A 13,472-nucleotide genomic window follows, 5' to 3' on the forward strand; every position below is an offset into this window, starting at 1 on the left:
CCTCTCCCTCCCCTCCCCCTTTCCCTCTTCCCTCCTTCCTTCCCCTTATCCCCCTTCCTCCCCCTTTCTATTTGTGTCCTCCCTTTCTATTGCAGAATAGAAGCTCCTTCTTTTGCTCTAACTTTAAATTTTTTTTTAAACTTTTTTTTTAACGTTTATTAATTTTTTTGAGACAGAGAGAGACAGAGCATGAACGCGGGAGGGTCAGAGAGAGAGGGAGACACAGAATCGGAAACAGGCTCCGGGCTCTGAGCTGTCAGCACAGAGCCCGACGCGGGGCTCGAACTCACCGACCGCGAGATCGTGACCTGAGCCGAAGTCGGACGCTTAACCGACAGAGCCACCCAGGCGCCCCTAACTTTAAATTTAACGATCACTCTGTCTGTTGGACTCCACCCCGTCAAGCTGGAAGGGTGCATGTTCCCATTTTGGGAGCCGGGATAGGTGGTTCTGTGATGTTGTCTAGTTAGTTACCCTTTGTAGATTTCCATTTTGCCCTTGTAAAATGGGGTTGGTGATCCCTGCCTTGCCTACTTCCCTAGTCAGAGCATCAAGATTTGGCGTTTTCTTTCTTTTTTTTTTTTTTAAGAGCCTTGGAAAAGCCTCTGAAGGATGTTCCCAATCAGGGCGAAGCACCCTACCCCAAACCCTCTCACCCAATGACCCTGCCATACGGACTCACTTGGGTTGCAACACACAGACAGCAAGGGCTTCCTGCCCTGTTCAGCTCTGTCCTCATTCTTCTCCTGCTTGCTGTTTCTGCCTGGTCTCTTCCTTCTCCAGCCCTCTCCCCCTTGGTCATAAAGTCCCCCCTACACTGTGGAGAAGCAAATATTAGAATGCATGTCATAAGATGGAATCAAAAGCCCCTGCATGTGTAAAAGGCATCTCATTTAATGCTCCCCATACTCTGTCAGGTGAGGATTGTCACTGCTGGCTGGTGACGGGAAGTGTGAGGCTAGTGAGGAGCTGAGTGGGGCACTCGGCATTTTTCACTCCGTAAAGAAGGGCAGTGGCGAGATCAGGTGCTGCTGGTCTTGGTCCCATTGGAGGACTTGCCTACCGACTTGTCCACCTGCATGGTGACCCCCGGTCATGCAGGGCAGAGACCACGTGGGAGTCCCTGGTCCAGTGGAGAGCAACTCAGAATTGATCCATTGTATATTCATTCTGCAAACACTGGCCATGGGATAGGTGATCTGCTCGGGAATTGGTGGGTGTGGAAATTGGACATCGATCTTGGTGTTCATGGGCACGTGGGAGACACAGACTCACAACTGGCCATCATCTGAGTGACCAGTGTGTGGCTGGGTGCCCTGGATGGCCAGAGAAAGCCGAATGTTTCCATGAGAAGTGGAAAGGAAAGAATTGGGGGAGGGGGTTGGCCATGGAAGCAGCAGTGACAAGAGTCTAAATATGGGGTCCCACCCTGGGGTCCTGGAATGGGGGGCAGACTGAAGCGAGTGCCACACTTCCCTCTGTCCGACAAGGTCACTTCCATCTCTAAGAACAGAACGGCTCATCATGATCTACAAAGCCCCCCACCCATGGTTACCACTTTCTTCCATTCTCCATATCTCAGCCCAGCTGTCAATTCCAAGTGCATCCCCCACTTTCCTTCCAGCACAACTGGCCATGGCCAGTTCCTTCTATGTTCCCTACCCTTTGTCTCAGATTGGGGTCCTCATAACAGACCCTAAAAGGAGGATTCATGGGCAAGTAATTCATTAGGCAAGGCCTCCAGGGGAAACCAACTCTGACCACATCTCACTTCTGGAATGCAGGGAGAAGCAGATCCGGAAGGGAAGGGGGTCAGCAGAGCCCTACCACACAGAGAGAAGCTGGCCTGACTCCGCCAGGACTTCAGGAAGTGGGACAGGTCATGCCGCATCTGGAGTGTGTAACCCTCCAACAGATGTTGGTCAAGGTCTGCCCAGAGGATGTAAGTTTCTGGGTCCTTACCCCCTTCTTAGAGCCTGCCAGTGAGGTGGCTTTGGCAGCTTGGGCACTGGAAATGCAAGGCCACCCAAAGCCAGTGTGTGTGAATGAGGTAAAGGACTCCAAGGGCACGTGGACAATGAGAGTATCTGCTCTGCCCAGGCCTACTTGGTCAGCACCTGTAACCGCGTATTGCACACATTTGCAAATGTCTCCCCACTGGACGCCTGGCACATAGCACATGCCGAATACAAGTTGGCAAATGAACGAATGAATGAATGAGTGGGAGGAGATAGGATGGCTTTACCCATTTTCCACGGAAGAAACTAGGCTCAGAAAGGTGAGGGACTTCTCCAGGATCCCACAGGAATGAACAGCTAGCACCCCAAGGGTCCTCATCAGCCTTCTAACTATGCCCCCAAAACTTCTGCACTCCACTTAGATTGGGTGATCCTCTCCTCCCCCAGCCCTTTCTTAGAATACGCCAAATAACCCCTGACTCAGCTACACAAGAACTTCCCCTTGGCAGGATTCGTGGGCCTTGAGGACTTTCAGAGAAGCCTGGAAGGGGTGAGGGGAGGTTCTATCAGTGGGTGTTTCCTCCCAGCTGCCCTTATAAAAGGCAGAGGGAGGTCAAGGTGATCTGAAAGGAACGTGGCCCTCTCCTCCTGCACCCCAGCTTTAGGTCCTGAACTCCCTCTCCCACACATGGCAGGCCTTGCAACCATGGTGGCCAGCCTCCTGCTGCTGGCCCTGTGTGCCCACCGCATTGCCCCTGCAGGTAAGAGCTCCAGCCTCAGCCCGGGGCTGTCAGGCAGGACAGTGTGGCTGGGACAGCACAGTGGAGGGTGGAGGACTGACTGGGCTGGGTCTGGAGCGGAACGTTGAGGAGCGGTGGCCCCAGGGCTGGGAGGTGTTGGGCTCGGGCTCGGCAGCCCAGAGTCTCAGGCAGCCCGGGCTCTTCTCTCTCCCATCCTCTAGGCTCTGTGACCATCCCCTCTTCCTGCTGTATGTCCTTCATTTCCAAGAAAGTTCCAGAGAGCCGAGTGGTTAGCTACCAGCTGTCCAGTGGGAGCCTCTGCCCCAAGGCAGGAGTGATGTAAGTAACCTCCTCTCCCGGACCCCCGGCGCGAGAGGGGCAGGGGAGATGACCGTCCATTCAGAGTCACTGGGGAGTAAAGTTGGGAGGGCCTGGCTCTCTGATCCTGGGGAAGCCACCTCACCTCCCTGAGCCTCAGCTTTCTCCCCCAAGAGATTAGGAAGAGGACTCTGAGACAACAATCATTTCTTGAGCACCAGATATATATGAATATATACATATACTAGGCACTATTTGGGGGCATATCCCATTACCTTAACTAACCCCTGGAGGTTTTCTTCCTTTCTTGTCTTTCTTTCTTTCTTTCTTTCTTTCTTTCTTTCTTTCTTTCTTTCTTTCTTTCTTTCAAGTTTATTTATTTACTTTGAGGAGACAAAGAGAGAGTACAAGTGGGGGAGTGGCAGAGAGATGGGGACAGAGGATCATCCCTCTGTGGGGCTCAAACTCACGAACCGAGAGATCATGACCTGAGCCAAAGTCAGATGCTCAACCTACTGAGCCACCCAGGCGCCACTCCCTGGAGGTTTTCAGTGCATTTTCTCCTTTCCTCTCCTCCCTGTGGGGAGACATTGTGTCTCTCTCTTCAGATCCAACATTAACTAAAGGCAGGGCTGGGCCTCCCCCCATCTGACAGGGAGCTTGAGAACAGGTGATGCAAAGAGATGCTGACACCCAGAGAGAAGACACCATGTCAGGAACTGCTAGGGGGGCCCCGGGCAGCAGCTTGCCCTCTGTGGGCCTCCACACCCACGTCCTCATCAAGTCAAGAGGTCCAAGGTCATGGCCAGGTCTCAAGTGTGCCCTGTCACTCTTCCTGCAGCTTCACCACCCGGAAGGGCCAGAAGTTCTGTGGCGACCCTGAGCAGCGCTGGGTCCAGACGTACATGAAGAACCTGGATGCCAAGCAGAAGAAGGCGGCCACGGGGCTCAGGGCGATGGGTGTCAAAGCCCTCCGGCAGAGGCCCCCTGCCAGTAGCACTGCCATCTAACCACCGCCCGGCCCTCAGCTTGGGGCCTGTGCACCAGTGATGAGAGGGGGAGAGCTCATGCACCCTGGGCCCCTTGCCTTCCCTGAGCTGGCGGAGAAGGTTCTGGAAGGAAGATGGTGGCAGCCGTCCGCCCTCCTCCGGAGCTTATGCTGGCCCTTCCCTGCCTTCCAGGCACCCAGAGCCCAGGTGCATCGGGCCCCACCTGCAGACAGGCACTGCTTGTGTCTCAAAGCTTAGCCTAGAGCTGGCTTCTTGGGTCCTCGGGTCTTGCAGTGGGATCTGTCTGTCTGTCTGGGTACGGGTGACCTGTCAACAGCTGTGGCTCTTCATCACTCTACAGAAGCCCTGAGCCTGCCCCACTTCCAGAATCCCGGGTGTATAAAAACCCAACAAAATCTAGGGCTCCTTTGCGGCACGCGTTGCCAGATCCCCAGCCTTCCTCGCACACAGCTCATGGGATGTAATTAATGACGTTTTCAGGGACTCTTTGGTTTTTGTGATGAAATGGACCTGGAGGGTGAGGATGAGGGGCCAGCCTGGGTTGTTAAATTCCTTTGGGAAGAAAGGGTTTGGGGGAGGCGTTCCGCTTTATGGACTGGCTTGCCCTGTGCTTCTCTGGGGACAAAGACCAGCTCTGCCTTTAAGGCCGGTTCTTTCCCTACATTTTTGGAATGTGAGGATGGCGTCGGGGCTCTGGTAGGAGAAGGATTCCAGGGGCCCCCCCCCCAACCCATGTATGAGATATTGTGTGATTTGTATGTCAAAAGTGTAGACACAATTGCTCTTCTCAAATAACAGTTCAAATAAAATTGATTTCTCCTTCTCAGGTAATTGTGTCTTGCCTGCTCTCTTCCTGTGGGGACAGGGTTGGGGTCTGAACAATGGGAGTGTGTGCCCCAAAGATGATCCGGAGTTGCCCATCAGAGGGGATAAAGGCAGCCTGAGCCCCGGGCATCCCAGGAGTGGTCTTAGCCTGTTCCTGGGAGTCCTGTCATGAACTTTGTAAAAACATTCACGCACAGCAGGATTCTATTAGATTTTTTAAAAAGTTCAACAGAACACATCATTGCACAAGGGACTGTTGCAGGCACGACAAGGCTGTAAAATGACAAAGAGGGGCTCCGGCTTCAGAGAATCAGGGAGAAAAATAACACACACTCACACACACACACACTCACACTCACACACACTCACAAATCAAGAGCAGTGTGGGTTTAGTACCAATCCTACTTTGTAAGCTGCATGACCTTGAAACATGTCACGGTCTCTGTGCCTCGGTTTTCCTCAGCTGTAAAATGGGAATAATAAGCCCTTTTAAACCTTGGGTTTTCCCCAGAATCAGACCCTGAAACAAAGATCCGAGCGCAATGATTATTGCACAGGGAGGAAGGTGGCCAGGAACGGAGGGTCACCAGGCCGAGCTCAGTCAGAGCTGGGAAGTGGGTGAGACCCACCCGTCATCACAGCCCTGCTGCGTCAGTCATTGCCAGCTGTGCGCAGGGGTGCTCTTTCTGCAGGTGGGAGTAGAGCAACCTCCCTCGGTTGCAAACAAGCCTTCGGGCGTGGAGAGTCACAGAAGGTGTGAGAAGGCGGGAGGCCTTCTGGGTGCAGCTGCTGTTGAGGCTCTTGCAACTCGACCACAAAGCAGAATAAAGAGTGACGCTAACAGTACAAACGAGGGACGTTATGGGTGTGCGTTGAGGGGATCCTGCAGACATCCTCAGCACGAGGTTGGCATCTGAATGGTGACTGAGATTTCCCTTGGCAAGAAGAGCATTATTTCTGGGGATGGATGAAAGCTGGAGCATTCAGGGAGGGGAGACAGGAAGGCGAGGGACAGGGGCCAGACCATAGATGATAACAGAAGTCTGACCCACGGGCTCTGCAGCAACTGGCCCGGAACCATCACAACTCGGTCAGAGACTGCCAGCTTCCTAGTCCCACCCCACCCCCCAGCCCTTTTCCAACTCAGGACCAGCCAGAGGGAGCCAGCTATATATTCCCAAGTCGATCACAGAAGCTGTTCGCTTCTCCAGGCCAACCACCTCCCACCGAAGCACCCCTGTGCCTCCCCGTTTGTCCACTCTGAGCCCCCCACCCCACTCCCCCACCCCCCACCCCCGTTCCCTGGCCTGCCTTTGAGTCTCTGCAGACACCAGTGAGAGCGGCTGACCGTCTTGCTGTAGCAAGCTCTGAATGAATAACGTGTTTGTCTTCATCTGGGTGGTCTTTGTTAATTTCCACAAGGTAGGCCTGTAGTCTGGCCTCACTTCCCACATCTATAAAATGGGCATAATAGAACTATCTATTTGATGAGTTGACTGTGAGGACTAAATAAGGCATTAATGCACGGGAAGCACTTAGCTCAGTGCCTGGCACATAGTAGAGGCTCAATAAATGTTAGCTGAGGGCATGACCCAGCCCAGCTGGGAGGCGGAGAAGCTGAAGCTGGTCTTGCAGGGGCCAGGGCATCTGGCTGACAGTTTCTTTTCTTTAATTGAAACGTAAATGACATTCAATAATATACCGTTAGTTTCAGGTGTACATCAGAGTGATATGATAGGTTTCTACATGTCGATATGGTCCCCACAGTAAGCGTAGTTACTATCTGTCACCATACAAGGTATGACAGTATTACTGACTGTAGGGGCGCCCAGGTGGCTCAGCGTTTAAGCACCCGACTTCGACTCCCGTCACGATCTTGTACTTCATGGGTTTGAGCCCTGCGTAGGGCTCTGCACTGACAGTGAGGAGCCTGCTTCAGATTCTCTGTTCCCCGCTGTCTCTGCCCCTCCCCCCTCAAAATAAATAAACATTCAAAAAATGTATTATTGATTATATTCCCTGGGCTGTATGTTGCATCCTCAAGACTTACTTTGTAACCGCGAGTTTGTACCTCTTAACCCCCTTCACCCCCGGCTGACACTTCTGTGTCCATTCTGGCAGGCTCTGTGCCCCTGCTCCCTCCTGTCTCATTTCTCTGGTGGCCTTTAAATGTGTCTGGGGAAAGAAGGCACCGGTGGGGAGCATGGGAACTGTCCACCAGATGCCCTGCTCTGCCTTTGTCCAGCCTTGCTCTAGAATGTGAGCCATGGACCTGGATGGCCGCTCTGCGTATGGTGAGGTGACACCCTCCTATCCTACTTCTGAACAGGCCACCAGCACAATGACACATGCACTGAGTCACCCACACTCTTTCTCAGGCTCCCTTGGGAAGGACATATTCTGGAGATGGACGGGGTGCCAGGGGCTGGTCAGGGAGGGACCGGGTTCAGTTTGTGGCCATGTTAGGGCAAAGTTGACCTGTGTTTGGGAGAGCTCTCCACCACCAGCAAAACCTGTCAGAGGACTCTTTAAAAGTGAATTAAAAGTTCTCGGGGGCACCTGGGTTGCAATCTTTTAAAAAGTTTCCCAGGGGCACCCGGGTGGCTCAGTCAGTTGGGCATCCGACTTCAGCTCAGGATCTCATGATCCGTGAGTTCGAGCCCTGTGTCGGGTTCTGTGCTGACAGCTCAGAGCCTGGAGCCTGGCTTCGGATTCTGTGTCTCCCTCTCTTTCTGCACTTCCCCTGCTCACACTCTGTCGCTCTCCCTCTCTCTCTCAAAAATAAACATTAAAAAAAATTTTTTTTTCAGTTGCCCAAATTGGTGCAGCCACGGTGGAAAACAGTATGAGGTACCCCAAAGAATAAAAATGGAACTATTAATTCAGCAATTCCACTCCTGGGTATTTCTCCAAAGGAAAGGAAAATACTAACTTTTTGTTTTCATTAACTCTCAAGTAAACATTTTATTAGATTCGATCTCAAATTTTTAATATATATGTATTATTTTATTATAATAAGAATAGAAGGTCAAAACAGGGCATAGATACTACATACACATATAGAAAATTAGTTGTTGATAGAAAATGTTTACATTGGAATAACAATCAAAACGAAAATTTCGTTTTTCCTGTTTTCCATTTATTAAAAAGGTCTTCATGTTGTGAAAATAGTTCCAACTTCTTTTCTAAACTTCTAGTCTAGCACCAAAATCAGTATATGTCTCCTATTGGCAAAAAATAAAATATTTGACACATCAGATAACATACAATGACTACAACAGTAATTTTACCATATAGGGATTTACCTCACTCTGAGGCACTTCACGCACGAAAACTATTCATTTCTGTTTCTTTTTTTTTAACTTTCTTTTTTCTTTTTTAAAATTTACATCCAAATTAGTTAGCATCTAGTGCAACAATGATTTCAGGAGTAGATTCCTTAGTGCCCCTTCCCCATTTAGCCCATCCCCCCTCCCACAACCCCTCCAGTAACCCTCAGTTTGTTCTCCATATTTATGAGTCTCTTCTGTTTTGTCCCCCTCCCTGTTTTTATATTATTTTTGTTTCCCTTCCCTTATGTTCGTCTGTTTTGCCTCTTAAAGTCCTCATATGAGTGAAGTCATATGATTTTTGTCTTTCTCTGACTGATTTCACTTAGCATAATACCCTCTAGTTCCATCCACATAGTTGCAAATGGCAAGATTTCATTCTTTTTGATCCCCAAGTAATACTCCATTGTATATATAGACCACATCTTCTTTATCCATTCATCCATCGATGGGCATTTGGGCTCTTTCCATACTTTGGCTATTGTCAATAGTGCTGCTATAAACATGGGGGTGCATGTGTCCCTTCAAAACAGCGTATCTGTATCCCTTGGATAAATACCTAGTAGTGCAATTTCTTGGTCGTAGGGTAGTTCGATTTTTAGCTTTTTGGGGAACCTCCATACTGTTTTCCAGAGTGGCTGCACCAGCTTGCATTCCCAAGGAAAATACCAAATTGAAAAGATATGTGTGCCCTCATGTTCACTGCAGCATAATTTACAAAGTCCAAGATATGGAAGCAACCTAAGTGTCTATCAGCGGATGCATGGATAAGGAAAAGGTGATGTATATATATGCAGCGGAAAATAATTCAGCCATAAACAATCCTGCCATTAACAGGGGCGGACCTTGAGGGCATTATGCAAAGCGGAGTCAATTAAACAAGAAAAGACAAATACTGTATGATCTCATTTATACGTGGAATCTTTTTTTTTTTTTTTTTTTTTTTATAAACGGACTCACAGATACAGAGAACAGATTGGTGGTTGCCAGAGGCGGGTGGGGTGGGGTGTGAAATGAGCATAGCAGGGTCAAAAGGTACCAGCTCCGGGTAGAAGATGAGTAAGTCCTGGGGGTGTCCCACGTAGCACCGGGACTAGAGTTAACAATACCGTATTGTACATATGAAAGTCACTAAGTGAGTAGGTCTTAAAAGTTCTTCCTGCATGAAAAAGTTGTAACTGTGTGTGGGGACAGATGTTAACTTACTGCGGTGACCATTTCTCAATATATACGTGTCCGATCATTATGTTGTACCCCTGACACTAATACAATGTTCTATGGTCTCGGCTCCTTCTGCTTTCAGATGGCGGCTGCAGCGGTAAAATAAAGGTGGCGACGTCATAAAGTCTCATATTTGTTCAAAGCCTTTGAACTTTTCAAGCTTCACCCTTTCCCTCTGTCCGCCCCCTGCCCCCCACCCCCGCCCCGCCTGATTATTCTTCTCTCCCCAAAAAGCCAGCCTACCTACTGGGTTCAGCAAGGCTCCATCCATCTGCTGAGAGGGCAGTGCTTCTGGACAGCCATGTGATGATGGCAGTCCCTGCTCGGCTGTCCCCCCCGAGCGGATCAGTTCTTCCAGAGAGACAGCTTCTCTTCTTCCCCATCCCCATTTCCATTTTGGAAGCAGACCTGCCTGGAGAGGCTCATCTGGCCGAGGGAGATGTTTGGCCATCAGAAGTACTTGAATCCTCTTTGAGATCTCGCAGATCCATTTGTTCTGCCGAATTCCACGGCCTTGTTTCTCTGGATTGAATCTCTATTAAGAGTTATCTAACTTCCCAGAATTATAGTTCTGTCAGTTTCCAGAAAACACCTTCAGGACACTTAAAGATTTCTTCCCCCTGAAGCTGTGGGGTGGACTCACAGGCCTCGAATGCTCGGCCCAAACCAGACAGCAAGAGGACCCCTTGAATGCTCAGCCCACCCACCACACTCCCAACTCCCTCTCTTCCTTGGCTCCCACCCAATCCCATCTGCGGTCATGCAGTCGCTTTTTGGCCTCTGCGTTTTCTGATTCCAGGAAAAGACACCCTGTTACTGGCTTTCCCTAGAAACGTCACCATCCTTCTGGCGTTCTAACTTCCGAGTAGTGACAAGCTCTATGGAACGGGCGCTTCTTGCCAGGACGCCGTGGGTATGGCCCGGTCACAATAGTGCCGGGTGACGCTTTCCAGGGATTACTAGGAGAAACTTCTCATGGGACTCAGAATCGGGAAGAGCTGTATTCTCCCAAGCAACGAGCGGTTGGTTTTTATGTTCTGGACATTGTGAATCCTGGGACTGAGCGCACCTCCCTTTCTGTGTCAGCTCTTTGAAACTTTACCAGCTCTTGTAGCCCGAACAGGTGCAACACCTTATCTGTACCTGTCATTATTTGCCCTTTCCTTTGATATCCTCACTTAACTGCAGGTTAGTTTTGGATCCAGGACAGAACCCGGAGCAAGCCAACCTTGAGGCCCTTTCTCAGGGGAGGGGAGCAGGGGACAGGGGACGCTCAAGAGGCAGGAGAGGGCACACACTTGAGACACACCTGGCTTTGAACCTTGGCTCTGCTGCCTGAGAGCTGTGTGACCTTGAACAAATTCTCTCCCCTCTTGGAACCTCAGTTTCCTTGGCGGGAGATGGTTGGCCCACTAAAACCTCCTTCACAGGACTGCTTTGGGGATTAAGTGGAGTAACTGGGAACATGCAAATGGGAAAAAGGTTTGTCTTTTCTGACTCCAGGGAATATGTTTTTCTTGGCTTGACTCCACCCTGCTTCTATCAGACCCAAACTAGGAAGGAGCCTACCTCTTGTGGGGGCTGCCCAGCTCTGGGGAGACCCTCCTAACACACTGGGCCCCCTTCTGCTCTCTCCCCGATGTCCAGATCTCACTGGGGACAGTAGACAGAGGATCCATTTCCATTCACTCGACTCTGGTCTTGTCCACCGTGTACTTCCAGGGCCTGCGGCAGTGCCTGGGTGCCTTGTGAGAACCCAGCAAACGTGTGTTACATAAATGGATTCCAGACTCTGTGCTGAAGACTTATGAAAACCAACAAGAAGCCTTCTTCCCGGTTCCTTGATGATGAATTGCAGGGGCAGGGTGAGGGTACAAATGGGGAATAACCAGTACGTTGTCCTTCAAGGCTAAATGCAAAGATCACTTTCTTTAATGGAAGACTCTTCTGGCACCCTAGCCTCCTTCAGATTCCCTCGATGTACATTTCTGAAGCTCCCTAAGCTTCTGCATCAAAGTACATGCCCCAGGGGTAATTGATAAGGTATTGGGTAATTGTTTTCTGCTCGATGTCTATTCCCTCCACGAGAACGTCCTCAGCAGAGACCACATCTGTCTTGTTTATCTCTGGATCTCAGCATCTCACACGGTGTGGAGAACGACAACAATAAAATCATTTGTTGCATGAATGAGTCAGTGAAGAAATGAACGGGAAGAGCTCACCGTCCAAGAAGGAAGGCAGACGGGTAAGCCGATGTGTGTGGAGAGCGCCATCTGCAATTCAGCTCTGTATAATGTGGAGCTGGAGGATGGCCACGGGATCCAGCTGGGAACGATGGAGGAAAGGCTTCCCCCAACAGATGACATGGGTTGTAGGCTGGGAGGGTGGAGTCTTTGCAGACACAGAACGGAGTGTTCTGCCCCCAGCAGAAGGATATTCCGTTGCAAAATATCCTCCAAAATATTTTGTTTATGCTCAAATCCTTGCCTAAGGATCTGCTTCTGGGAGAACCCAGTCAGCTCGGGCTGCCATAAATGACAGATATTTATTTCTGGAGCACAGAGTCCTGAAGGCTGCAAGTCAAAGGTCAAGGTGTCAGCAGACTTGGTTTCTCCTGGGGCCTCTCTCCTGGGTGTGCCGGTGGCCACCTCTTCACTGTGCCTTCAAACGACCTTTGCTCTGTGTGCACACATCTTGATGTCTCTTCCACTTCTTATAAGGATTCCAGTCCTATCAGATCAGGGCCCCACCCTTGGCCTTAATTACCTCTTTTTTTTTTTTTTTCATGTTTCTTTATTCTTGAGAGAGAAGAAACAGTGCAAGTGGGGAAGGGGCAGAGAGAGGCGGAGACACAGGATCCTAAGCAAGTTCCAGGTTCTGAGCCATCAGCACAGAGCCCAACGCGGGCTTGAACCCACAAACCATGAGATCATGACCTGAGCCGAAGTCGGACACTCAGCCGACTGAGCCACCAGTCGGTGGGAAGGCCGACTAGCAGGCTGGAGGGTAGGGGTCAAGAGGGTATGGGCTTCAACCACAGGGAAGAGGACGGGGGCAAGAGAGCAGGATCCAGGATTCAGTAATTTATCTGCCATATCATTTCCTCCTCCTTCACCAAGGTATTGAAATATACATAGACACTTTTCCAAAGAAGATGTCCAGATGGCCAACGGACACATGAATAGACGCTCAGCGTGGCTCATCATCAGGGAAATACAAATCAAAACCACACTGAGATACTACTACCTCACACTGGTCAGAGTGGCTAAAATTCACAACTCAGGAAACAAGAGATGCTGGCGAGGAACCCTCTTTCACTGTTGGTGGGAAAGCAAACTGGTGCAGCCGCTCTGGAAAATAGTGTGGAGGTTCCTCAAAAAATTAAAAATAGAACTACCCTGCGACCTAGCAATAGCCCTACTGGGAATTTATCCAAAGGATACGGGAGTGCTGATTCATAGGGGCACCTGTACCCCGCAGCACTATCAACAATAGCCAATGCTGTTGGAGAACGCTGTGGTTAGTGTTCATTGTGCCCCATGTACGAAACCTTTGGGTGCCCAGCACACTGTAGCTGCTGGAGCAGAAACTGGGGCATGAAGGTGGCCAGTAGGAAGGTGGCCGATTTGCAGGGCAAACTGAAGGCATGGGGGTGGGGGTGGGGGCTCAGCCTGAAAAAGAGAACGTTCGGGGACAAACATGATAATGATCGTAGCAGGTGCTATTGGGGCCCCATGCATATCCCCTTATCGTTCACTTCTGTGAGCCAAAGGCTGCTTATTGAGGACACCTGCCCCTGCCTCAGAGCCCTTCCCCTGATCCCAAGCACGCTTGGCCCGCTCCTAGGACAAGACAGGGATGATGGGGCGCAGCCTTCAGTCACTGACAAGCAGAGAGGTGGAGAGTTAGTATCCCCACTTCTTCACCCCACAGTCGGGCCAACTCAGGCTTGTTCTGCACCGGTGCCCCGAGCCCCTCAGAGCCACCCCCACGCCGTGGCTGCTCCTGGCAGTAACCTGCGTGATCACCCGCCTCCGTGTTGGTGTCCTCCTGTCCCCCACCTCCCGTCCC

At 50.6% G+C, this 13,472-nt stretch overlaps 1 protein-coding gene across 1 annotated transcript; it reads left to right on the forward strand.

The window, feature by feature from the left end:
• The first annotated feature begins 1,783 nt into the window (after nucleotides 1-1,783).
• Nucleotides 1,784-4,813, forward strand: CCL24 (C-C motif chemokine ligand 24). Its single transcript, XM_042922051.1, has 4 exons — nucleotides 1,784-1,942; nucleotides 2,618-2,719; nucleotides 2,920-3,037; nucleotides 3,858-4,813. Exons 2-4 carry the CDS (start codon nucleotides 2,647-2,649, stop codon nucleotides 4,024-4,026), a joined length of 360 nt encoding a protein of 119 aa, XP_042777985.1. The 5' UTR covers nucleotides 1,784-1,942; nucleotides 2,618-2,646; the 3' UTR covers nucleotides 4,027-4,813.
• Nucleotides 4,814-13,472: the final 8,659 nt, after the last annotated feature.

The sequence above is a fragment of the Panthera leo genome, chromosome E3 (assembly GCF_018350215.1).
Source record: "Panthera leo isolate Ple1 chromosome E3, P.leo_Ple1_pat1.1, whole genome shotgun sequence".
Lineage (NCBI taxonomy): Eukaryota > Metazoa > Chordata > Mammalia > Carnivora > Felidae > Panthera > Panthera leo.

Excerpts from the sequence above, each read along its gene's own strand:
- CCL24 (XM_042922051.1), top strand. The coding sequence starts at position 2,647 with ATGGCAGGCCTTGCAACCATGGTGGCCAGCCTCCTGCTGCTGGCCCTG. Across the intron at positions 2,720-2,919 it reads CCACCGCATTGCCCCTGCAG|GCTCTGTGACCATCCCCTCT; the intron begins GTAAGAGCTCCA and ends CCCATCCTCTAG. Across the intron at positions 3,038-3,857 it reads TGCCCCAAGGCAGGAGTGAT|CTTCACCACCCGGAAGGGCC; the intron begins GTAAGTAACCTC and ends CTCTTCCTGCAG.